Genomic DNA, 27,613 nt, shown 5'->3' with positions numbered 1-27,613 from the left:
GGGGAAGATGGCTCAGAGAACTGCTCCAGGTCACTGAATAAATCCAAGCTCAGAACAATAGGATTCCTTTGGACCCATCCCCCATGCTGTCCCCCAATTCACACTCCCCCGTCACGTGACTTCTGCGAGATGGAGATTCTGCAGCTGTGCGGAAGAGGACTGAGGTCTCTCTGCTCTTGTGTTTCTGGACCTGGCTTTTGTTTTTGTGTTTTGTTTGCATTCTCTTTTTTCTTGCCTTTCTTCTTCTTTGGTGTCTCAGTTTTTATAGAGTCCTGGCTGGCTCCCTTAGGGATGAATCTGCCTGCCTGTTTATACATGAATCCGCAGTGTCATTAGGATGGTTACCTCTAATCATTCTTCCTCGTTGCTATTAGAAGAACTCTGTCTGAGCACTAAGAAAACTTCAATACGTGGGCTCTTGTCTTTCCCATAAAAGCTTTTGTCCCATAGTAATGAGGCAGAGCTCTCATTTACTTCTAAAACATGATTAACTCCTTGGGAAGGAGATGAAAAAAATAGAGTTGTTATTTAAGATGGGTACCCTGGGGGAACAAAGGAGAGGCTTTTCACATTGTTGTACCTCCTAATTGGGCCAAGCCAAGGTTGCTGGGTGCCATTCCAGAAGGCAGCTCCCCGCCTGGTGGGGCACAGGAGCAGCGGGGTGACAGATTGAAGCTGACATTGGAAAGGCGTGGGACCACAAAGAGCTTAGGACTTTTTAAGGCCAGATCTTCTGGACTTGCCTCCTATACCACCTTCCAAAGGGCCCCGGGCGAGAGAAGGGAGCTTAGACCCCACGCTCTGCTCTGTAGTCCCTGACATCAAGAGTTCCCTCACTCAGAATCTCTGGGAAGGGGCTGGTTTGCTTTATTCCTCGCAACTCTATATTGCTTGAACTGTTTATAGTGAACATGTGTTATTTATATAATCAGAGAGACATAAAGCTATATTCAGAGTGTGGGCAGGGGAAAAGAGAGTTGTTTGGTGGAACTCACAAATAATTCCATAGTGCAGTCAACACTAAAGATAAAAAGTGTTTGTGGGATTAGGATACTTTAAAAGGCACCTAAAAATTCTGAGCAGAGCTGATCCTTAGCATGATGACAAACAGCGAAGACTAACGCCCACACCTCCTTCCTTTAGAGGCTCAGTGCCAGGCCTTGCTGGATCCTACAAAGGGCCCTGTCCACATTTCCCAGCCCAGAGAACATCTGTATTGGACAGTTTTCTACCCCTTTGATGGTCAATATTCATCTATATTCTCAGCTTCAGTGTCTTGCATTTTAGGCAAGATTATCTACTGACTTATTCTGGAGAAGTTTCTCTGCCTGATGGAACATGTATGTGTTAAACAGGGAGACCACATGAAGACACAGATTTTGTCCGAATATATGATTCTAATGAGAATTTCAGACTAAACTGACAGCTCCCGGTGATGCCCTAACAACACCAGAGAGAGTTACTATATGAAGTTCCAGCTTCCTTCCATCTTAATGAGCTTGTTGCAAAGACTAGTTCAAACTAGATTGAGTTGAAGCCCTAAGGGAAAGGATAGGGAAGGTACTCTGTTGTCTCTCTGTTACACCCTTAAAGTCATCTGAATTCCTGTCTTGTGTTTCCTTCTTGTCCTTTGCCCTTTTTTTCACCAGAGGAACGCTTTAGGGAAATAGTAAGAATGCTGTGGTAACAGAGGGAATTAATTTGACCATGCTCTGAAGAAAGAGTGTGTTGATTCCCACTAGCAATAGTTTCTCCACCCATCAGAGCAGGGCCAGGGATGTGGACCATTACACAAACCAGTCCCACTTGACCAGCTGTTTTTGGAGATGTCAAGCCCAGAGTTCAGGCTCTTTACATAGAAACATGTTGCCTTCTTCGAATCAATTCCTGTGAGACTAAAGAAAATCCCGTGTGGCCCAAGCATGATGTAACAGGGATGTGCTTCAGAATTCAAGACACACCCTCTGAGTTCCTGGCATCTTTTTTACCATAACAATCGCACAGCCACAGCCTTCCTTCTGTGACCCTTGCGAGCCAGGGTTGCCTTGGCTGTATTTCCTAGCGGTCCCGGACAAGAAGGTCCAGCTCTGCCTCCTATGGGTCTGTGGACAGTGCTGGGAAGTCAGGCCTCTCTCACTGGATGCTCAGAGAACTTAGTTTTTACATCTGGACAGAGTTCCTGTGCATCATGCTTTTGTGGTCTACCTGATTTATGGTAGAGAAAGGGAATAGGTTTTTGTCAGTTGAAATTGCCTGTAACAGTATTTAGTTGCTTTAGTTGGAGCCAAATTGAAATTTCCAAATTTCTAAATTCAGACAATGCAACCAGCCCATACTTGTTCAAAGTTACCTAAAAGTTAAAATCAATAATACTTACACTAACTTTTGATTTTTAAAAAAACATGAAAAATAAATGTGGTATTTAATGGCCATGAACTTACTAGTAATTCAACCATTTCTTCTTTCTTTAGCAGCACCCCATGGTAATACTAACAAATGTAACACTAACAATTTCAGTAACGGTTAGAAATCTCATTTTAAACCTAACTTTACAGTGCTGTGGACTGTGTATAAAACTATACATTAGCCTTACACACACAGACACTCTCACATGGGCAGCAATCAAAAGCAAATAGATCATGGGACTAACTCTCTAGCCTTCAAGACAGAGAACATCACTAACTTGCCTGTATTTTTTGCTTGCTCCCTTACCACAGTGGAAAGAAATGTACGTTTCTTAGGTTCTTATGATGTGCCATTTTTTCATCAATTTCGTTCATCTCATTAATTTTCACAATAAGCCTATGAAGCTGGTATTATCATGCTCATTTTAGAGATGAGGAAAGTGAGGCGTAGAGAGGTTAGAGTGCCCAAAATCATACAGCCAAGATTTGAAGCCACGTCTGACTAAATTCAAAGCATCTTACATTTTGTAATAATGATGATCATACTTGGCTCCAAGCTACCTTTTTTCAGTCCGCCGGAAGAATGATTTGAGGTTAGTTAAAAATTATATTGAGCACCATCGAGAGGAGCTTTTTGGTGTCTAGTACTTTTATGTATGGGATGTGCGTGTGTGTGTGTGTGTGTGTGTGTGTGTGTGTGTGTGTGTGTAACTGACCCTCAAAGCTGGTATTATGATAATACCACCAAATCACTACCTGATTGGAGATAGAAGAACTAAAGCTCACAAAGAGAGCCTCCTCTTTAATGTGGAGGTTTGACCACTCATATTTATCTCCACCCTTTCTCATGATCTATCTGAAATTATTTCAGTTTACTAATAATAAAAAATGGTAACCCAAAAGGGCAAAGAGATTAGATCCCTTTGAGACATGAACAGGTTTCAACAAGATATTGGAAGACGGGAAGAGATAGAAGATTGACAAGATATAACAGAAGAAACTGCAAACCAAGGCATTTTCAGTGTAGCATAACAGTAGAACACTTACAAGATTTCCTGAGACTTGGAAGCACCAGATAGCAGAGAAGGCAGAGAAGATGAAAACAGGAGATTGGCTGAAAATTTTACATGAAATATAGGAAGTAGTTGGACCACCTTTCTCACCCTAGACAGCCAGGAGACCAATCTCCAACCCAGGTTGAAGGCCAAAATTTATCTTTGGAGAAAATAAATTAGAGAAGTTTCAGACTTGAGACTTCAAACAAAGCAGAGGACAAGGGGAGGCACTGGCTAAAACAAGGGATTACACCTGCCAAATGGTGAATCTGAAGCCCCTTTCCCTGCCCTGCTTCTAGAGTGTAGGAATTGGACAAGAGATTGAACAACTCTTTTCTGTAAATAGCAGTCCACCTCTGAGAAGGTATCTCCATGTATTGAAATTCATCAGTGTCCAGTGAATCCCACCAATTTACAAATGTTGTCCATGTACACAGTCTAATTATATTTTTAGAATAAATTATATTTTCTATTATATAATTTAAACATGACTGAACAACCAAGGATCACCTGACTTTAGAACGTGCCTCCCACATCAAAGAGAAAACAAAACAAACAAGAACCACGAGAAGTTAGAGATAATGCAAGATTTAGGGGGAAAAGACCCTTAAACTATAATTAATATCCTCAGAGAGTTAAAGATGATATGAAAACAAGAATAGGTTGTGTTGAATTAGAAATAGTCATAGGACAAGAAAGAGCTCCTGAAAATCAAAAATATGGTAGCTGACATAAGTTCAGTTAAAGGGGTGGATGATAATACCAGGTGATATTATTTGAATTATGTGTAAGTGTTAAGTTGATTAAAAACAAAACAAAATAATCAATTTTCTAGAACTGTGAAAATATTTAAAACAGAAAAAGAATTGCAGGGTTGAATAGGGGGAGGTAATGAAGATGGGTATTGAATCAGAATGTTTAAAAATTTGTCTTGGGAGACTGAACATATAGAATGGCAGAGTAAGACACTCAGACAACCTGCAGCTCCTCAAAATCAACAAGAACATTGACTAAAACTGTCAAAATCAACTTTTTCAGAACTCTGGAAATTAATTAAAGGCTTGGAAAGTCTGGCGAATTTTCATTCAAGAAAACCAGGTGAATCTCAGTAAGAACAGCAAGATTTGTGGCATTAAACTTTCACTAATTCCATCGTCCTTTCCCCAGATCTGCAGTAAGCTTGAAAGCCAACCATCTCGCAACTACATTAGCTTTGTACTGTAACTTGGAAAGGTTTGGAGCTCCCCAAAAGCCCTGTCCAAGAGAACTGTCACTATTTGACCTGACTCAGAACTTGGTTTGTGTGAATATTCCTACCTACAGGGTGTTCATTGAAAATAATCAGTAGCAATTGTTTACCTTCATGGCTGCCTAAGGTTCTGTTACCAGGTAGAGCTAACAAGAGGCTGACCAAAAAAATTTTAAAGGAAAAATTGGGGGATAAGATGTCCACAAGGAGCTTTGTAAAGGTCCTACATATACCAGGGACTCTAGAAGGCTACACACATGCCCAGAGCTTTGCTCATGCCCAAGAAAGACCTGAGAAGACCTTAAGCTGTCACTTCTGGCTGACCTTGAGGCTCTGTAAACAGGAAGTGAACGTTAAGACAAAGTTTTAAATTGCCTGAATGCATGCCCCAACACACACACACAGACCATTGGCAAAAGCTGGGAGACTTACCGATTCAAGGCATTTAGGGAAATCTGTTTATTCAAATAGAGTTCAATCATTAATCACTAAGTGACTTCATGTGTAAGGCATCTTCAATAAAATTATAGGCTGACTCCTGATCAGAAACTGTGGAGGCCAGAAGGCAATGGAAAGATGTAATCAAATTGCTGAAAGGAAGACTGTCAACCAAGAATTGTATATCCAGCAAAACTATCCTTCAAAAATGAAGAAGAAATTAAGACACTCACAGAAATACAAAATCTGAGACTTTGTCACTAGTACACCTACCCTACAAGAAATACTAAAAGGAGTCCTTCAAGCTGAAATGAAAAGACTCTGAGGGTAACTTGAATCCACCTGAAAAAGTAAAGAGCACTGGTAAAGGTAAATATATAGGTAAATATAGAAGCATGAATGTGGGATTTTTTTTGTAATTATTTTTTTCTCTAATATGATTTGAAAGACAACTACATAAAGCAATAAATATAAAACTATGTTGGTGGACTTCTAATGTATAAAGATGTAATTTGCATAAAAATGGTAGTACAAAGGAGGAGAAGAAAATGGACCTACATTGGAGCAAAGTGTTTTTTTTGTAAACGGTTTAAATTAAAGTAGTATCAGACTGAACTAGATTATTTTAAGTTAAAATGTTAATAGCAATCCCCAGGGCAACCTATAAGAAAATGGATAGTAAAAGAAGCAAAAGAATTAAAATGGTAAACTAGAAAAATATCTAACACAGAGAAATCAGTAATAGAAAAATAGAGGAACATAAACCACAAGATAACACAGAAAAACACATAGCAAAATGGCAGACATATGTCCTAACTTATCAATAATCACATTAAAAGTAAATGGACTCAGGACTTCCCTGGTGGTACAGTGGTTAAGAATCCACCTGCCAATGTAGGGGACGCAGGTTTGATCCCTGGTCTGGGAAGATCCCACATGCCACAGAGCAACTAAGCCCGCGCGCCACAACTACTGAAGCCTGCGAGCCTTAGGGCCCACGTGCCACAACCACTGAGCCCGCGTGCTGCAAATACAGAAGCCTGGGTGCCTAGAGCCTGTGCTCTGCAACAAGAGAAGCCACCATGATGAGAAGCCCACACACCATAACAAAGAGTAGCCCCTGCTCGCCACAACTAGAGAAAGCCCACGTGCAGCAATGAAGGCCCAATGCAGCCAAAAATTTTAAAAATTGAAAAAAAAAAAAAAGTAAATGGACTCAACACTTCAATCAACCCCACCCCCATGATCCAACTGTATAACGACAAAGACATAAATCAATGGAAATTATATACCATGCAAACTGTGATATTGTGATTTATAAGAAGTATATATATTTGGTTATTCAGATGACCAAAATATATTTCTCATATATATTTAGTCTTTATCCATAGTTCCTGACCCACATGTTCCAAAACCCTTGGAATTTTCTGAGCAATAAGAGCAACAGGAGCATCTTTTGTTACAATATTTAGTCTCTTGTCCTTAGTTTCTGAAAATGCTTCAGAGCCATAATAGTGAAATGGTTGTTTTGTTATTTCTGATAAGCCCTTTCCACCACAACTGGATTTATGTTAATGAAGATGACTTTTGTGAAGCACCTAAGGATAGGAGCTGGTTTCCAGGAGAACCAACCACGAAAAGAAGGTCAGAATTTTCAGTCCCACCCTCTGACTTCTGGGGAGGGCAGAGGGGCTAGAAGTTGAATCAATCAGCAATGGACAATGACGTAATCAATTATGCCTATGTAATTAAGCCTTCATAAAAACCCAAAAAGAGAGGGGTTCAGAGAGCTTCCACGTTGGGGAACAAGAACACTTCCACATGCCGCCATGCTGGACCCCAAGCTCCACTAGGACAGAAGCTATTTTGTTTGGGACCTCACCCTATATGTCTCTTCATCTGGTTGTTGATTTGTATCCTCTAATATCCTTTATAATAAATTGGTAGTCTAGTGAGTAAGTGGACTTTCCTGACTTTTGTGAGCCATTCTAGAAAATTAATTGAACACAAGGAGAGAGTCATGGGAACCTCCAGTTAGTATGCAGTCAGTCAGAAGCACAGGTATAAACCTGGGCTTGCAACTGGCATCTGAAGTGGAGGGCTATCTGAAGTCTTGTGGGACTGAGCCCTTTACCTGTGAAATATGATTCTATCTCTGAGTAGATAATGTCAGAAGCAGGGTTCAATTCTCAGACACCCTGCTGGTGTCTAAGAATTGCTTGTTGGTGTGGGAAGGTCTCCACAAACATACACCTTGGAATTGGGTCTAGGAACCAATTACAAATAGTAACCAAAAAAGGGCTGGAGTGGCTATACTAATATCAGACAAAATAGACTTTAAGACAAAAATTATTATTGGAAACAAAAAAGGACATTTTATAATGATAAAAGGGCGAATCCATTGGGAAGACATAACAATGTTAACCATATATGCACCTAACTGAGCCCCAGAATATATGAAGCAAAACCTGACAGAATTGAAGGGAGAAATCGACAATTCAACAACAATAGTTGGAGACTTCAATATCCACTTTCAATAATGGATAGAAGGACTATGCAGAAGATCAACAAGGAAATAGAAGACCTGACCAATACCATAAACCAACTAGACCTAATAGGCATCTACAGAACACTTTACCAAGCAATAGCAGATATACATTCTTCTCAAGTGTTTGTGGAACATTCTCATGGATAAACCGTATATTAGGCCACCAGACAAGCCTCAGTTAATTGAAAAGGACAAAACCATGCACACTAATCACACTGAAATAGAATTAATAGTCAATAACAAAGGGAAATTTGGGGGATTCTCAAATGTGTACAAATTAAACATACACAAGTCACCCCCAAATAAGCAACAAGTCAAAGAATAAATAACAAGGGAAATTAGAAAATACTTTGAGAAAATGAAAACAAAAATACAACATACCAAAACGTATTAGATGCAACTAAAGCGCTGCTTGGAGGGAAATATATAACTTAAATACCTATCTTAAGAATTTTATTGTATGTAAATTCACCTCAATAAAGCTGATATTTAATATAGAAAGAACTAATGAGCCATATTTTTTGACTGTATAAATTTGCATACTACCATATAGGTGTAGCCGCTAAATTCTCTCTGATTTTAGTATAATTGGGGAAAAATCACTAACTCTTTCAAACTACATATAAAGTTCACTGGAGGGGCTTCCCTGGTGGCGCAGTGGTTGGGGGTCCGCCTGCCGATTCGGGGGACACGGGTTCGTGCCCCTGTCTGGGAGGATCCCGCGAGCCGCGGAGCGGCTGGGCCCGTGGGCCGTGGCCGCTGGGCCTGCGCATCCGGAGCCTGTGCTCCGCGACAGGAGGGGCCCCAGCAGTCAGAGGCCCGCGTACCGCAAAAAAAAAAAAAAGTAAAGTTCACTGGAAAAAAAAAAAAAACCTAACGTGGTTTTTAAGATATATGAACAAATATTAAGCTTCTAGTTAATCATATGAATGCTAAAGTATCTAGGGGAAAGTGTACTGATGTTTGCAATTTACTTTAAAATGCAACAACAACAAACAAATAAGATGGGTTGGTGGATGAATAGATAAGTGATAGAAACAAGTATAATAAAATGTTAGTGGTAGAATCTACTTGATAGGTTTATGGCTATTCACTATAAAATTCTTTTAATTTTGCTGCATGTTTGAAATTTTTCATAATAAATGATGGGAAAATTATAAACTCAAAATACCACTCTGACCCTGAACTATTGCCATCCCATAATTTATAAGTGAATAGCCTATTGATCTGAAGAAATTACTGTTTTCTTTAAGGAACAAGCTCTTTTCATTTATAAACTTTGGGAACCTAATGTATTATATAAACATTTTTAAACAATCACTTCACCCTGAGAGATGTTATGAAAGAGCATAATGATACTCTGGGGGGGGATAAGATCTTGTAGCCTCAGGGCCAAACTTTCTAGGAGAATCTTCCCAGGGTCTAGAATTATATTTCGTAAGGGATTCAAATCAACTTCAGATTTCTGCCCCCAGTTTCTGTAGGAAAAGTTATGAAATAGGCCACATGTAGGTAAATTAATAAGTTCATGCCTGCTCAAACACAGTTCATTTTTCCACCCTGTCATTTTCCAGCACTGTATTACTTCTACAGATCTTGCTCCCCTATTTTGAGAAAGCAGTCTAGACACCGTTAAACTCATTCTCTACTCTCCCCTCATAATCTTGCAAAGCTGTTGGTACTGAGGCTTCAGTGTTCCGTGGAGAGTGATCTTCCAAGTGATGGAGCCGATTCTAATCAGTATACAGTCCAGATATGGACTGAGACCTGGACCTCTGCCACCTTTCCCTACAGCTTTCTTAACACAATGACTAGGGAATTCCTTTGAGGATCACTGAGTACACTTCAAGCCCCCCTGATCCTGTGGCCTCCTTCCAGCCACAGAGATCTTCCTGTCTGGAGCATTTCCGGCCTTTCTGTCCCTTGGCTTGGAGAGTTCAGCTCAACCTGGAGAAGGGACAGAAGACTTGAGGTTATCAAAAGCCTGTTGAATTATCTGATGCAAGACTGGCTGGCTTGTTTGCCTCCCTGGCTCTCTTCCTGGGCTTCAAAGCAGCTGAGAAAACAACCTTTTTCTAAGTCTTGGACAAGGAGGAAAATCCCTGGCATGAAGGATTTGTGTCGCAGACATTTGGCACAGCTAGAGGAAAGGTTTGGTTAGCTTAGCAATGGGTTTTATTAGCCCAGGCATCCAGTTGAAATGAGATAATGGGATCCCTGTTGAAGGACATTTTAGAGTCAGTGGGTTTGCTCCCTTTGCTTCTCAGCAGGACCCTTGCATACGGATGAAAGTATTAGACATGTTCAACAAGAGCGTCACTGGTGAGTCCATCCACTGCCACATAATCTTGCTGATCATGGGGGAGACTGAGATAGGGTTAAAAAATTAGCAAGCTAGGAAACTGTGGATGGATGCAAAGTCCTATTTCTGAGCTAGCCAACTCAACTGCTTCTCACTCCAGTTTTCTTGGCTAAACACATTACATTGTCTTTAGGCCCTGCGTTTTGTAAATAGAAAGAAAGGGACAGAAAGAACACCAGGCCTACCACCTGCCCCTACAGGAAGAAACTCTGCTTACACTTTCCTTCTGCCAGCTCATTTTACTCTGCCCTTTGCCCCCAACCAATATGAGATTTGGGGTAATGGGTGGGAAGGGGAAGGAAATAAAAGAGAGGAAGGATTCATTAGCAGTGTTAAAGGAAGCCTGCCTGGCACAGGATATGGAGAAGAGAAAGTGGAAGAACCAGTGCCAGCTTACCCTCAGCGCACGGCTGCCTATTCATGTCTGCTTCCCTGGGCCACAAAGGCAAAATTCACTTTTTCCTCAAGTCAGGACTCTTTTGCAGAAACTCATATACCCTGCCAGGACCAGAACTCTATAAAAACAGCCTCCAGGATAGCCTGTAGCCAAGGTTCCTGACATCTTTGTGCTGTCTTCTCCACACTGGCCTTCCTGGCCACCCGTGGAGGTGACGGGCTAGGCTGGGTTGCTCCAGAGGAGGGTCGCACCTATACTTTAAAAAGGCACAGGCACTATCCCTAGAAGGTGTCGCCATCCTGGAGGAGGCCTGAGGTTCCTAAGCCCAGCACTTTCTGTTCTGTGGCTCCCTTTCCACTTTCTGAGCCTCTTGGAAGTGGGATCACGCCAGGAAAAACATGTGATGCTATAGCAAGCTGAAACCAAAGACTTGACTTTGGTCCTGCCCAAGCCGAGAATCTTGGCAGTGATTGACTGGGCAGCCTGCTCTTTTCTATGGCATCGTCTAAGTCCCCCAACTTTGGGAATGGGGTGCCAGTTAAGTCCTCAAAATGGGTATGAGTCAGAGCTTCTGAGGGTCACCATTATTTTTTTTTGTATTTCATAACTGAACTTCTGTTATGCATACAGCCCCACACTGGAGGCTGGTAGCACCAGGAGGAGCAGCAATGATGATGATGGTCTCTGCCTTCAAAAACATGGTAGTAAGTTCAAGTAACATTAACTATAAAATGGTGGAGAGGGCTTCCCTGGTGGCGCAGTGGTGGAGAGTCCGCCTGCCGATGCAGGGGACACGGGTTCGTGCCCCGGTCCGGGAAGATCCCACATGCCGCAGAGCAGCTGGGCCCGTGAGCCATGGCCGCTGGGCCTGCGCATCCGGAGCCTGTGCTCCGCAACGGAAGAGGCCACAGCAGTGAGAGGCCCATGTACCGCAAAAAAAAAAAAAAAAAAAAAAAAATGGTGGAGAGAACAGTAAGTGCTATTAGGGAGGTACAGATAGTGTGGTGGGTTCAAGAGCCATTACCCCAGGCTGGAGAAATTGGCAAACGCTTTCTGGAAGAGGTAGCATTTTTATGGGGTTCAAAGAGTAGGTAGGATTTGGACATTCAGACATGAAGGGCAGAGGAAGCTTGTGAACAGCTGAATCAACCTGCATGGATGCCCTGTCCGGTTCCCTTCTTTGGCTTGAATCGTGCCATATCCACGCTGCAGAAGGAATGCCCTTATTTGGTGTTATGTATTCCGCCTCTTTGATGTCTTATCCCATGGAAGTGGATTGATCTGTGCTTGACAAATCGGGGGCTACCATCGTGCTGGTTAAAAGTACAGACTATAGAACTAGTGGCTTGGGCTAGAATCCTGTCTTCGGCACTTATGAGCTGCCTACCTCAAAGGGTTGTTCTGAGGAATAACGTCTGTTGGTTGTCATTTCCATCATCATCATTACTGTGGGAACCTTGGAAGGCCCCCCCACCCCAATCCTGTAGGACTTTCCACCATTTTAGATCAATTCCTCTTTTCTGAGAGTCTCATATTAAAATGCAAACACCAGAAAGGGGAACACTGGAAGGTTTAAACCAGCTATGCTTTAGAGCTGAAGAGAATCAGCTGACAACTTATTTGCTCAGAGCAAAATAGGTACCTGAGTGGAGGGATGTAAAGAAGGGGAAGAGGGTCTGTAAGGGGAGGCCAGTGAGCTCCAAGAGCCATCTTCTCCCCCCTTGTTTTTTTTTTTTTTTTTTTTTTTTGCGATATGCGGGACTCTCACTGTTGTGGCCTCTCCCATTGTGGAGCACAGGCTCGGGACGCGCAGGCTCAGCGGCCATGGCTCACGGGCCCAGCCGCTCCACGGTATGTGGGATCTTCCCGGACAGGGGCACGAACCCGTGTTCCCTGCATCGGCAGGCGGACTCTCAACCACTGCGCCACCAGGGAAGCCCCTCCTCCCTTGTTTTATTTAGAGTACCTAGGCCTCTGGATTTTCGCTTGTACACTGGGAGAAACCTTCACACATACAGCATGGGGATAAAGTGAGGAACAGTGAACAAAATGCCCATCAGTCATTTTAGGAGCCCACACATGCAAAAAAGCACTGCACTGGGCCCTATGGGATGGAAGGGTATGGAATCAGAGGAAATGCCCCTGATCTGTGCAATCCCATCAAGAATTCAGAACATACATCTAGGAAATAAATTGAGGTAGAAACAGATGACAGTCTTTTTTGTTGTTGTTGTTCGTCTTAATGGTGGAAGTTTAATTAATGGTCTACGCTATGATTGTGTGTGTGTTTTCTTTTTCTTTTTTTAAATTTTTGTGTATTTTTTGTACAACTTTTAAAGATTACTATCCATTTACAGTTATTATAAAATATTGGCTCTATTTCCCACCACATATTGGCTATATTTTCCTATTGTACAGTACATCCTTGAGCCTATCTTACACCCAGTAGTTTATACCTCCCCTCCCCCCACCCCTCTGAGCCCCCCGCCCCGTGGTAACCACTAGTTTGTTCTCTATATCTGCGTGTCTCAGATGGCAGTCTTTTAAAAAGTGCAAATTCACACAGCGCAAATTGAATCCTCTTGACCCATAGTAGGTACTCAGTAAATGTTTGCTGATGGATGGATGGACTGAATGAGTGCCCAAGAATGAAGGGCTCACAGTCGAAGGTCAAAGTGAAAAAAAGCCCAAAGGCCTAAAGGCTTCCTTGTATTATCTTCTGCCACCAGAACGTCAGCTCCATGAGAGCAAGGACCGCGTCTGTCTTGCCCCCTGCTATGTCCCCTGCACCTAGAACAGTGCCTAGCACAAGGGAGATTGCCCAGTAAATGTTTATGGGTTGAACAGGTACATGCGTAGATGGGTGGATGGTACAAATAATGGAAATTACTTGCAGACAGTAGTGGGATTTGGGGCCCAACACTTAGTACCTATTAGGTATACCTTAAATGTTCCTCGAATAATTTAAAAATATTGATGAACACGTTCCTTGCAAGGATAGGTGAAGAGAGGAGAAAGTGTATCCAATAGGATGTAGCTACAGTCGAGCTTGTCTGATATGAAGGAAACATTCAAGAAAAAACAGTCTGGCTATTTGCAGGAAGTGCGATTATGGCTCACAATACCACACGCCTGCCTTGTGGAGTGCCAGGGTTTTCGGAGCCGCATGGGTCTGTACTCATTCTTACCCAACTACATATTTCCGTGAACCCTCAGGGGGTTCCAAAGCTAGCTACACACACTGCACACATGGCTGAGTATGATAAAAAATTTTTCACTAAGGCTCCGGGATTTTATTAAGCAGCCAGGCCCTCCCTGCAGGGCTTATGTATTGAAGAAGACAGAAGGACATCTGACAGCAGCACAAGTCAGGCAGTGATTAGAACACCCCAGCTTTATAGGTTGACAGCATCTAAAACAGAATAGCCTAAGGTATCTGCTAGGGAGGGTTGTTTGCTTCATAAGAGGGTAATTTACTGTTTGAAAGGCACAAGGGCATGGGGTACTCATTCAAGTCTAAAAAAGGGAAGGGTCAATATGTATTCCCAAAGATAGGTGGCAAGCATCACTTTTTTTTTCTGAAATCTCTTGGGCTAAAAAGCTAATTTACACTTCCCCTCTATACTATGTTACACTATAGACTCTCCAGGTCAGAAAACTCATATTAAAAGCAATATGCGGGGCTTCCCTGGTGGCACAGTGGTTGAGAGTCCGCCTGCCGATGCAGGGGACACGGGTTCGTGCCCCGGTCCGGGAAGATCCCACATGCCGCGGAGCGGCTGGGCCCGTGAGCCATGGCCGCTGAGCCTGCGCGTCTGGAGCCTGTGCTCTGCAACGGGAGAGGCCACAACGGTGAGAGGCCTGCGTACCGCCAAAAAAAAAAAACCAATATGCATCTTCACCCCAGGCCTCTTACCAGCATGTTTGCATTGAAGTGTTTGTGGTCATGGGTTGCTCTGGGAGTCTAACCACCTTGATGGTTCTCCCCTAGTTGTCCTCTTGTTTGTCACTTCCCTGTGGGAATTTGGGCTCCAATCCAAACACATTGCACCCAGCATGGTTTGCTGAATGAGAAGAGCAGAACCTTGTTCTAGATACTTCCCTTGTTCTAGATACTATGTCTCCATTGATATAACCTGGGATCACACTAGATTTTTGCAAACCACATCTCACAGCCAACTGGTATTGAACTGTAGTAAACCAACACCTAATTCATTTTCTGAATGTTAAATCTCATCTTCCCCATTCTGTAACCAATAGTTGGTCCTCTATTCTTAAGGCCAAGGCCTTACATGTATTTCAATAAAATTGTGTCCTAAAAGATTTGTAGGATTTGTCCCAACACTGTAACCAAATTCAGATTTGTTTTCATATAATGATTGTCTAATCTAATATAGTAACTCTTCTCCTAAAGTTTTTTGTCTTCTGTTACCATATTCAGCATCCCATCAATTGGTTTAGTCACAAGTCCAAATGTCACGTTTTCAATGAGGTCTTCTCTTACTACCCTATTTTAAATTGACCCCTCTTTTGATCCAGTACACTTCCTATACTCTTTCTCTGTTATTTTTCCTCCATAGCACATATAATCATCTAATATGCCATATATTTCACTACTTATTCATTTCGTATATTATCTTTTGCCTCCTTTAGAATGTAAGCTCTATTAAGGTAGCAATTTTTGCCAGTTCTCTTCCCTGCTGGATCCCAGATGTGTAGTATAGATTGAATATAACAGTTGAATACATCAGTGTCCTGATTCAGGTCAGTAAAAATGTTTAATATGATAGGACTAAGGATAGGATCAAGTACATCCTACTAGAGGTTGTTACCCCTCACCAGATTGCTATTGATCTTTTGGTCGCTTTCAAATCCACTTAATGGTGTTAGCATCCAGCCCAACTTGTTTTTACTTTATCTAGGAGGCTACTGAGAATTTGTTACATTTTTTGCTGAAAATCAAGTAGTTCGTGCCGGTGGTAGCCCTCTGATCTATCAATCTGGAAGTTCTTTGCCAAAAAAGGAAGTGGGATTCATCTGACGTAACTGATCACTTCCTCTTTCTAACTGCATGCAATCATCCTTTGGATAACCCATTTTAAACCCTGCTTGGGAGGGACAGGGCATTAATCAATGACCTGTCCAAACCCCTTGACTTCCTGGAAGGGAGGTACTTCCAGGTGTGAGGTCCTCCTGGCTGGGGCTCTGGGCATGTTCACAGAGTGGGCATGAGCTCCCTGGGGGAGGAAGCTGTCAGATGATGGAGGTAGCACCACTGAGCTGAAAGGCTTAGGCCCAGATGTCATTTAGTGGTTGCATTGGAATATCACATGCTTTTGTCTGAGTCTCAGATTCTGTGGTCTATAAAATAAATTTTCAAAACTATAGTATGATGCTTTATTGAATACTATTTATTTATACCCTTTTGGTTTCATGTCCAATTTTTTCATGCAGGCAGTAAAGATCTGAGGCTTGGGATATGTTTATTTCTATTGCTCTTTGAGCGAAAGGATTTATATTTCTATTCTCCATTTCCTTTTTTCCCATTCTTCCTGACACACCTGTGGTTTAGGTTCTTGTCATCTCGTGCCTGAATTATTACAGTAGCTTCCTAACTAACTCCAGGATTCCTGTCTCTTTCTTCTCCATCTTTGACTCTAGAGTCAGGCTAATTTCCTGAACCTGGCTATTCAAAATGTGGTCTATGGACCACAGCATCAGCATCTCCTAGGATCTTGCTAGAAAGACAGACTCTCAAGCCACGCTCAAAACCTACTGAATCAGAATCTGCATGTCAACAGGACCTGCAGGTGATTCAAACCAACATTAAAGCTTGAGAAACACTGTCCTCTCTTCCACCATGCCATTCCCCTACCAAGGGGCGTCCATAAACTCACATTGAACCATCCCTAAACTATCTCTGAGAAAAGTTTCACCTTAATTTTCAGGTGAGATGTTTTTGATGTGAAGATGTAAATGCCCACCTATACCATCTACTCATTGGTTCTGAGAATGATGAGCAAGTTTACTTAGGTAACTTTAGAGCAGTTATAAAAGTTGAGATTCACCTTGAGTTGAATTCTTCTAGTAAAAGCAAAGTATATTGGTTTTTGGTGAGTAAAAGTTAAGTGGTACTTGGGAAACATGTGGTGAGTTGGTTGGAAACGTTCAAACTAAATTTCTTAGTTTGACACAAGCATTTTATATACTTAATTTAATCCTCAAAATAATCTCATTTAGGTGAGATTGTTATCCCCATTTTACCTATAAGGAAACTGAGACTCAAAAAGGTGAGGTTGTCCAGAGCCTCAGTACTGGGTAGAATTCAGGCTACACCATAGTAACAGACATCCGAAATACGGTGGTTCAGACAAGTGGCTCTGTACTGAGCTGGACAGGTGACCCCAGGTGGTATGCTTTGCTGATTCATCAGGTCACCCAGCTTCCTTCTCCCATATTGCTTCATCATCCCCCAGGATGTGGCTGAAGCTGGTTCCTACCCTTGGGAAGAGGGAAAGGGAAAGTGAAGAGCCCATAATTTTCTTATAATCCAGAAGTTCTAACTGTCACTGTACTCACATTCTGTTAGTCAAAACTTAGCCACATAGCCACATCTAGTTGCAAAAGAGGCAGAAAAATGTTGAAACCTGGCAAGTGGTTAACTAACCAGAAAAGGGTGGCGACTGGGGGAGATCACAAGCGCTGCCACGGGCACTGAGTTGATTAGTGGGAGAACATAGATTCAAACTCCATGACTTCAACGTGTGGTCTTTCTACCATTCTTTTCAACCATTTCTCATAGTTGACAGTCAGTAAATGTTTGTTGAATTGAGATAGATTGAGATAGTACATGTGAGCCTTTTGGTTATTTGAAATTATTTCTTCCTTCTCCCTTGCCTCCCTGATTACCTAAGTGGCTCTGTGCCCACCTATCACTATTTTTTTATGATGTTAATTTGTAAAACGGAAAGTGGATATTCATCTTCCTTCAGGAGAAATGTTATAATACAGTAATCTGCCAGTTCTTAGAGGTTCTGTGGAATCATATGAAGTGTGATAATGGGTGTTAATGATAGTAATTTTTTTAACAACCAAATGACCATCCCCTTTAAAGTGGGTGTTCGTAGGAGAATGCCATTGCTCAAAATATTTTTGATATTTTATGTTGGCTGATATAGTGGGTGTTCTTTAGGTGGGTGTTCTTAGGAGAATGCCATTGCTCAAAATATTTTTGATATTTTATGTTGGCTGATATAGCAGTAAACTCTCACCACAATAATACTTTGTGACAACATCATCAAAATCACAGAGTCATGCATACAGTCATAAGCATTTAACCAATGTGTATGTGGGTCTCCTGGGGGTCGGCTGTTTAGACTGGGCCTGGCGGGCCAGCTCTGGGTCAGGTGTCTCTCATTCTCCTTATGAGATAACAGATTATCTTGAACATATTTCTCTCTGGCAGTAGCAGAAGCATAAAAGAACAAGTGGAGTTATGTGAGGCTTCTTGAGGCCTAGGCTAAGAATTGGCACAATCTGTTATTCAAAGCAAGTCCTGTGGCCAAACCCACAGTGCAGGGCCATGGGAAATACTCTACGCCTCATGTAAAAGGGAATGTAGTCACATGGCTAAGGGTGTGAATACAGACTTGGTGAAGATTTGGGGCCAACAAAGCAACCTGTCATGGCTCTGCCTTTACCAAGTTATTTTGAATATTTTTAGTGATGTTAAATCTTTATCTTTTATTTTATTCTTTTAGTAAAATAGCTAAAGTTATGAATGAAATTAGACAGTCAGGCTAAATTTATCTTTGGGCAGAAAGGTGGCTATTTAGGCATGCGATATCATAATGAAACTTATGTCTAGAACTGGTTCAAGAATATGGCATTCAGTGGTAGAATAGTTAGAATTGATGTACAGCCTTCCAAGGTGATCAGTTGACTGAAGGAATAATACCCATTTGTTTCTGAAATCATTTCACAATAAACAAACCTCACAGTTTATAGTCACATGTTCCCACTTTGTTTCTAAGTGGGAATGGGAATGAATAGAGGCTCATCTCTATTTCCTTTGACTAATCCTGAGCAAATATGCTTTCTGTGCAGATTCTCATTGCCAAGTCCCCTCTGGCGACCTTCACCACATTCGTCTACACCATCGAGAAGGAAGGCCTGGTTCTTCAAGGTGAGATTCTCGGATTAAGCCATTTCTTTAGGCTGATTACGCTCAGTGCTGCCCATTGCAGGTGATAATTACTGCTGTGCTCCTGATAGAAGCTCCTTCGGGACGGAATCAAAGGCCAAGATGAATTGACCAGTGATGTTTATCCTGATAAGATAAGAGAGACTGGCCATTGTGGCAAGAATTTGACAGAGGTTACGGAGAACTATAGAGTCTCCTAACAGACAACCCAAGAATGAGGGACAAATCGAGTAGGCTAGGAGCTGCCACCACCCCAGTCCTCTTCACAGATTCCATGGGTTGAGGGACCAGGAGGTAGGTCTCTGACACCAGCGTGGAGGGCCCAGCCCTGCCTCAGAGCCTTCTCACTTAGCAGGTGGAAGAACGTCATGGCTTCATGAGCGCTACTTCCTTGGCCCCCTTCTGGTTACTCCATTTCCTCCCACTGTGCTCAAGTCCCGACTGGGGACCAGGCCTTGCAGACCTGCACTTTGTGACACGGGCCTGAGTTCAGGTTCGTGGTAGAGGCCCCCAAGGCCACAACCTAGAACTAATTCAACAAACAGGGGGAAAAGTGGATTGAGGGGCATCATTCTCAGATGCTGGGTCCTCGGGTGGTTAGGAAAGGCATCCAATGGCAGGTCTGCAGAAAACAGTGAACAGGAGGGGGTAAATTCAAACCCCATTGAACTTAGTGCACAGGGTCAGATGTCCCAGACAGCTTTGTAGATTAAGAAGGGTCCCCACAGAAGCGCTCAGGATACACATCTGTCCCCCGCTGTCAGGCAGGAGGCCCTACCCTAGGAGATGCGTAGGTGCCCATCTAGCCGGAACCACAGAGGAGCGTATTGTCATTTTTGTCCATGGGAGGAATATCTGCCCTTTAGGATTTTGTAAGCTGAGTATTTTTCCCAAGTCTGTGAAACAGGGTAAGTCCTTACAATATCCCCACGGAGACACATTGCATTGTAAAGATCTAGCAGGGCTTTTGTGGGGCAGGCTAGACGGTTCATGCTTCTGACTGAGGAACAGGCTGCAGCCTTCCTTTTCCTCTCCTTCTAAAACATCCACTTCTTAATGGACCCACAAAGCAGCGTGTTTGTTTGGTGCAGCTGAGCTCCACAGCAGGGACTCGGGTCCAGGGAAATTTGGAGTAAGAACTACTGACCTTTGACTCTTAGCCTTTGACTTATGCTATCTAAGTTCCTTGGTAAATATTTTTTTTACAATTGCAAATATTGTTTTCTGACAAAGAAGCAGAGATTTTAAGACCAGATTAAGCAAAGCAAACAGCAGGCCCCTTTGTTACAGACTCTCTAAGGGTGTATAAGTAATAAGCAATCAGAAAGCTGGACTGGTGTTTACCCAGTGCACAGTGTGCCCTTTGGCTCTCCATTTTTAGAGCGTTCCTTAAAAGATTAGAAGTCTAGTAAATAGCAATTTTAGATGAAGATTTCAAGAAGTTCTATGGAAGATTACAAGATAATTTCACGAGGAAAAGGGCCAGTTCTGCCCAGATGGCTTGTAGGAGGGCCTTGATATGGTGCCTGTATCTTGATCACTCGGCATTTTGGTAGATAACATTTGAAAGCATGGTCTTATTTGGATAACTTTTGGATAATATTGGTGGGAACAAGATACATAGAATTGCCTCTCTGACTCTCATTGCTAAGATCATGATTTTGACAGGAAGGAGGAAATTGTTTAGGGAAAGTATTTAGAAACTGGAACTACAATGAATTGAAAAACTACAAAGAAAGACTATTAGACATCGTTGGAAAATGGGAGAAAGTGGATTACTAAAGGAGGCTGACCTGGAGCTGGGTGTCCAGGAAAGAGAAACATTCAGGAAAGTGTCTGATGATGCAAGAATCCCAACCAGTAAATAAAAATGTCTGGGAGATTTCAGAGCCTCACCTATTTGCTTTTGAAACTACACCTTCCTCTCTGAGGTTTTTGGAGGTGGCAGAACTCTCTGCCCCTGTCAGCAATGCCACTTAATGCAAACCTCTGGGCATTCCCTCCCCTCCGGCTATGTGCTCCCAAGACTTTGGGGAAACAAAAAGGAGCTCTGATCCTCAGAAAAATGGGGATCCCTCCTGTATTAGAGAGACCACCTTGGATTTCCAGTCCAGCTCTGGTAGGTTCCTGAGAAAATCTCTAGCATCCTAGTTGTGTCGGCTTGAAAAAGACAATGTTGACCTTGATTCAGTGCTTTGCAAACTGTTTTGCAACCCATTGGTGGGTCGTGAAACAAAATTAAGGAATCATAACCAGCATTAAAAAAAAAAGAAATAGAGAATGGAAAATAACATACACATATTCTATTTCATGAAGTATTTCTTGTGTGATTGTATGTGTGTGTACATGCTTGATGAATTTATGTACAGAGGTTGCAGTGCAAAATGTTTTTCTTACTTGGATTGCAGTCATCGGCCTGGGTGATCTCTAAAGGCCTTCCCACTTCACCTTTATCTGATTCTCCAAGGAGATGGTGTACTTATCATTCACTTAGCTCAGTAGAGTTCTACCCTTGAGATCTCCACAAACCAGAACATAAAAGCTTATTTTTGCCCCCAGTCTTACCAGATGACTGAGCTAAAAAACACCTGCACCATTCCCCAGGTTTAAAGCAAAGAAACCTTTGATCCCTGGCTGATAACCTTGGAAAGGTACCAGACATCAAGGCCAAGAAGCTTTTCTTGTGTGAGGGGTTGCTCTGACACAATAGTCCTGAGGTGGCATGGAGGTTGGTACCTACAGCTCCGGGAAGGGGTATGCAAGCCATGTCTGAGGGGCATAGCGACAGAGAGGGGAAGGGCTGGAAGAGGGAGGGCAGCTCCTGTGGTACCAACTAAACAGGAAACTGCTAACCCAGCCGCTGTGGCTCAGCATTCCGTCTTTGTAATGGAGCTAGCCTGAAGTGGCAGGAAAGAAGAATCCAAACGGGCTACCCTGGTTTTTTGGGTGGGGAGCAGGGCTGTTAGTGAGCGTGGGAATGATCGCTGGGTGCCTTTCATCCCCTTAGCAAGACCCAAGATTCCTACCAGCCTGCTAACCAGGAGGTTTTTTTTTTTTTTTAACATCTTTATTGGAGTATAATTGCTTTACAAGGGAGACGCAAGAGGGAAGAGATATGGGAACCAGGAGGTTTTATACTACCTGAAGAGCTCCTGAGTGCGGGAGCAGAGGGAGGGAATAAAAGGTGAGGGCAACATTCGATTTACCGGCTCCACAGGCCATTCCCCTCCCCGGTTCTCAAGGATTAGGATGCTGAGAACAGCCGACAACTGGGGGCCTTACAGCCTTCCCGCCCCTTTGTTCACTGGGATGGGAGGGACAATAAAACGGCAGGCTGGAGAGACTGAGGGGCTTGGTATAGAGATTTCTCAGGCTGCTTTTTAAACACTTGAAGGAGCCGGTCCATGCTATTGTTGTAGTAAAATAGAAAGCGGAACTATTCTCCTTTTGCAAGAAAAAAAAAAGAAAAGGAAAAGAAAGAAAACCCACCCTCCAACATCTTCAGGAGGCCGCCTGGCTCAGGCTATTACCATGGTAATACCGTGCTGTTTGCATCTTCTTTGTCTGTCCTCACACTGGTCCGGGATCCTGGCCTCTTCTGGTTGGGCCCCAGACCCTGGAAACACTTGGGCCCCAAAGGAGAGGGATCTCACAGCCCCCAACTTCCTGATGGTTCAGACTCTGAGAGGGGCCAGGTCCCAGCAGAGGGTTCAGCTACTTTGTGCAACTGAAGTGGGAATGGTGGAGGGGGTCGGGGAAGATCCCTTTAATCCATTTTTCCTTTTGTTCCCAGAGTTCACCATGAAATCCCGCTGTTCACTGAGTGGGAAAGCTTAGAGGCTTGACCAGCCCAGAGAGAGGCTAAGGGGTGCCAGGACCTAGTGGAGAGGGAAAAGCAGGACTTGGCTTTGGGAATTGGCTTGCATGGAGTGGGTCCACAGAACCACATGGCTGCAGAAGGGAAGGGGGCGTTTACAGTGAACTCCAGCTTGACCCACATCTGTTCTGGTCATGTCCTTTGCTTCCCCAGCAAGCCCCAAACGTTGTGCCACCCAGAACACAGCTGGGGTCCCTGGACCTCTTTGTCAAGGCCAGGAATAAAGATTCTGTACTTGAAAGCAGCCAGGCTGTTGCTGATGCTACAGGAAGCGAAGGGAAAACCCAGGACCTGGGTCTCCCGGAGCCATCCTGGCTTTCATGGGGCTCCAGGCAATAAAGGCCTGCTGACTTGGCGAAGAAGGAGATGCTCTAGGAGGGGTTGGCCAGGGAAAAGGCAGAGGTGAGCTCAGGGGGCCTCCTCCTCGTGCACTTTTCCCTTGCCCTACACTCTCCTTTTCCTTAGGAATCTAGGAAGCGTTTGAAAAACGAAAACCAAGTTGTTTTTTGTTGTTCTTAATTTAGTTATTTAGTTTGGGCTGTGTTGGGTCTTCGTTTCTGTGCGCGGGCTTTCTGTAGTTGTGGCGAGCGGGGGCCACTTTTCATCGCAGTGCGCGGGCCTCTCACTGTCGCGGCCTCTCCCGTTGCGGAGCACAGGCTCCAGACGCGCAGGCTCAGTAGTTGCGGCTCACGGGCCTAGTTGCTCCACGGCATGTGGGATCTTCCCAGACCAGGGCTCAAACCTGTGTCCCCTGCACTGGCAGGCAGATTCTCAACCACTGCGCCACCAGGGAAGCCCAACCAAGTTGTTTTGAACAGGATAGAGGACAACGGCTTAGTTTCGCAACAGGACAGAATTATGTGCTTTTATATTGTTTAAAAAAAACTAAAGATCAGGTAAGACAGGTTGAATCTGGATTCTGGTGCTACTCTTATTAGTTTAGGTTTGAATGAGCAGCATAAACCTTGGGATGGGGCTGGGGAAGCTCAGGGGAGCCCAGAGCACCCTGAGATAGGTCCAGAGAAGTCTAGAAACAAAGCTAGTTTTCTGTTTTTCCAACCAGTCCCTGTACTCTAACCCAGTATAGGGACTCGGAATAAACCAGAAAACAAAGAAACAATGAATTTTTTAAGAGCTGGAAAGCTATGTGCCTCATCTTTCTTGTAAAATCAAGAGTGGTTATTTGACCAGCTTTCGAAGCATGTTGGAAAGGCATTAATCTCCTCTGTTTGTTCCTTTGTCACAAAGTTGAGTTACATTCTTCCACCCCATTTTCTTAGTCACTGAGCCAACTGGATGATTCATTGAAAAATTCTTTTTCCCCAAATACCACGATCCGATTTCATCAGATTTCAGTTAGAATCAGTAACCCATCTAAATGTTTCTGCCCAGTGGACTCAAAGTGACCCAGAAGAATCTCAGTCTGTTTCCATCCAGGTATGGAGGTGTCTGCTTGGTAAAAATCACCCACACACCTGGCACAGCCTGGCATGGATTGGGGAGCCTGGCAGAGAGCCCTGGGATTCAGTGGAGCAGAGTGAACTCGCTCGCACAGGTCACAGAGGAGAGGGCAGAGCAGGCCTGTCGTATTGTCCTGAGCTGCTTCTGCCTGCCCCTCCACGAGGTGCTTCCCAGGGCAGAGAGGCAGGGCTCCCATCTGCAGAGTCTCTCCTTCTCTTTCAACATTCACTTCACATCCCCTCCCTCCATGACATCGTCCCACACTGACCCTTTCTTTGGTCCTTTCTTTTCCTCTCACTGTTAGCCTCAAAGAGAGATTTTGTTTTCAATGTGGAAAACATATTTTAAATACTGAACATTACAGAAAATAATAAAGCAAACCCATGACTCTAACATCCAGAATTAACAAATGTTAATATTTTGTCTTTTTCTTTTCAGATTTTTTTTTAATCAAAGTATAGTTGATTTACAGTGTTAGTTTCAGGTGTACAGCAAAGTGATTCAGTTATTCATATATATTCTTTTTCAGATTCTTTTCCATTATAGGTTATTATAAGATATTGAGCATAGTTCCCTATACTATACAGTAGGTCCTTGTTGTTTATCTATTTTATATATAGCAGTGTGTATATGTTAATCCCAAACTCCTAATTTCAGATTTTTTTTTTTAATTACAGGGATAAAACCTTACAAAATTCAAAACTCCTTTGTTCCTATCCCAAGTCCATTCCTTCTCTCCCCTACACTCCTCCACAGAAGCAAAAGCTCTCCAGGGTTTGACGTATATCCTTCTCCCCATTCTGAAAAACTTTTCTACATATATGTGAATCCAAACATCAGATTTGTTTTGAGTGCATCCTAAATTTTCATAAACGGTTTATTATACACATCATTCTACAGCTTGCTTTTTTCACTTAGCATTATGTTTTTGCAACATATCTGTGTTGATACACATAGATCATGTTCTTTCATTTTAACTGAGGTATCCATGTCCATTGTATGAATGTACCACATGTTATCCATTCCCCCACTGACAAAAATTTTGATTACTTGTTAACTTAATGAATCTTGTTGCCCATGTTTCTTGGTATGCAGGTGTGAGGGTTTCTCTAGGTATATATCAAAAAGTAGAACGGCTAGTCAGGGGATGCACATTTTTATCTTTACTATATATTTTCAAATTGTTCTCCAAAGAGGTTTACCAATTTATACTTCTTCTGGATATAGTGGACCAATTCCTATAATTATAAATTCACCGTCATGTTTCCATGGGCAATCTTCCTGTGTTTCTTTATGGCTGCCTCTTTTATCTCCGCCATTGGGGTGTAAGTTTCCATAGCTTCTAGAGGGGTCTTCTGCACAGTGCATGTGATTTATGCATATACTTACATGATTAACTGACAGAAATTATTCTACTCCTCCTAAAGTTAACGATATACACCTCCCAGAAAGGGATCTTTTCGTTCCATTCATCACCTTCATTTTCAGATGAGGGAACTGAGTTCCAGAAAGGTGAAGTGCCTCAGAATTGGGTTTGTAGCCGCTCCCAATACTCAGCCGGGGCTCCTAAGATTTTTATAAAATCAGAAATGAATTTGGGCCCCCTTGTCTCCCATCATGGCAGCCCCTGTGACAACTTATCTCTCAGGCTTCATGAGCCTCTGTTGGGATACCCTAGGCCCATCCTGAATCTTGGATCCCTAAATTCTAAGCTAAGATGGAACAGTCAAATTGATACAGTGATCCCTCGAGAAATTTCCTAAGTATAGCTGGGTTATAAATTTGGCTGGGTGGAACCACAACCGAGATTAACAGTGGTGTACAAGGTAGAGGTTGACTGCTTTCTCTCATAGCACTGTGGAGGAATGCAATCCAGAGCTGGTATGGCAGCTTGGCCCCACATGTTGGTCCAGGGGCCCCGGCTCTTAGCTTGCTGCTCCATCATACCTAGGATGTTGTCCTCGTTGTCATGGTCCAAAATAGCTCAGTATCATGTCCTGCATCCAGGTAGCAGGAGTTGTGTGGGGTAGAGATTTGATGGGAGGAAAGGTCAACCCCCTTCCTTTAAGGATATTAACCAGAAGTTACACACATTATTTCTGCCAATCTACCGATATATGGAAAGAAAGACTGGAAAATGTAGCTGTTAATCTCGGTGGCCATGTGCCCACCTAAATTTGGGGAGTTCTATTATCACGAGAGAGAAGAGGAGATGAATATTTAGTGACACATTTCTTTCAGAAGAGCCCAGTTGCAGAGATTAGGCCCCAGGGTACAACAGTACAGACCCTAGGGCGGGACTTGTTGCATAATGTTGAAATGCAGCATAAATATTGCAGTTTCTCAGAGTTATCTGGAAAGTGGGGTTCCAGCCTAGTACTCAGTTTGGCTCAAATAAAACTCTTTCCTGTTCTTAAAAAAAAGAAAAAATATTATATATTTAAAATGCTATCAGGACCTTCTTTGGTAGAGTCTAGAGCAGAGGAGTAGAGTATCACAGTCAGTAATGCCACCAAAGATCAGCACCCAGAAATCTTGTTCCCCCTCCCAAGACAGAATCTCTGTCAAGCAGAAACTTAGTACGTGTTTTGCTATTGTGCCCTATTCAAGAAAGATACTTGAACAAGGGCTACTAGTGCTTATAGCACAAGGCAGGGTATAAATTTGGTTCCAGAGTCAGAGACTAAACACATTTTTTTTCCAAAACGTTTTCTCCTGTCTCCACTTAAAAAAACAAAAAAAAAGCAAAAAACAAACAAACAAAAGCCATGGAATAAAATGTCACTTGGAAAAGAGAACAACTTTATTCCAAGGCCTGGACTGTAGTTAGACTAGATCCACGCTCCTCTTTTAGAACCGGGAAGCCATTTGGCTATCTTTAACAATTAACAGTTTGCATTTGTGAAAATGCCCAGGTAATAATATCAAAAGAAGTTCAATCAATTCAGGTTGTTGATTTTCTTTGAAGACCTCTTCCAAAAGGACTTGGAGTTCTTTCTGGAATATGACTTAAGCTCCATTTCAGTGAGTTCAGTTAAGCAGGTATTTCTCAAGCATCTATCCTTTGTAAACCATGGTGCTCTGACGAGATAGGCTGAAAAAAAAAAAAGGTCCCTTGTTTTTAGTAGCTCACAATCTAGTTAGCTCAAAAACAAAATATGCAATCAAAAGCAAACTGCCACACCTATTATCAAGGTTCAAACAATGGGATTTGAAAGGATAGAGGAAATAGACTCATTCCATCTAGGATGACTGAGGAAGGTTCCTGAGAGGACATGGTACCTGAACTGGATGTCAGCTCCTGAATACCGACGAAAATGGCATTCCATTGTCTCTTGACAGAAGCCAGTTTCTTTTGCTGTTTGAGGATAGATTTGGGCGCGCTGTGGAATGCTGATTAGTGCCATGTGACTAATGTTGAATCATGCTGACTAATGTGTTCTAAATGGATTGATTCAACAATAAAGGGAACATTGAGAGTCAAGAGTTCAGATCCTGAAGTTTATCGTGTGATGAAGTGTAAATCACTTAGCCTCGGTACTTCATTTTTTTGTCAATTAAAATGTGCTCATGATGAGAAGCCAACAAATCACCTTGACTAGAAAGTGGTTTACAAAT

The 27,613-nt window shown here is 42.8% G+C and overlaps 1 protein-coding gene and 1 long non-coding RNA gene across 4 annotated transcripts in view; one reads left to right on the top strand and one right to left on the bottom strand.

The window, feature by feature from the left end:
- Positions 1-27,613, top strand: part of RAD51B (RAD51 paralog B) — a 688,762-nt gene that overhangs the window by 583,256 nt on the left and 77,893 nt on the right. For all 3 annotated transcript variants that reach the window (XM_019922136.3, XM_033851017.2, XM_019922140.3), the window contains exon 10: positions 18,561-18,639. In XM_019922136.3, coding sequence (XP_019777695.2) covers positions 18,561-18,639 — 79 coding nt within the window. The remainder of the gene's footprint in view (positions 1-18,560; positions 18,640-27,613) is intronic.
- LOC109547788 (uncharacterized) lies at positions 26,775-27,363 on the bottom strand. The gene is made up of 2 exons (XR_002173725.2): positions 27,278-27,363; positions 26,775-27,089 (listed from the first exon to the last, which is right to left on the bottom strand). It is a non-coding gene; the product is annotated as an uncharacterized lncRNA (long non-coding RNA).

This window comes from Tursiops truncatus, chromosome 2, assembly GCF_011762595.2.
Source record: "Tursiops truncatus isolate mTurTru1 chromosome 2, mTurTru1.mat.Y, whole genome shotgun sequence".
NCBI lineage: Eukaryota > Metazoa > Chordata > Mammalia > Artiodactyla > Delphinidae > Tursiops > Tursiops truncatus.
This window is presented reverse-complemented; position numbering and strand designations above follow the sequence as displayed.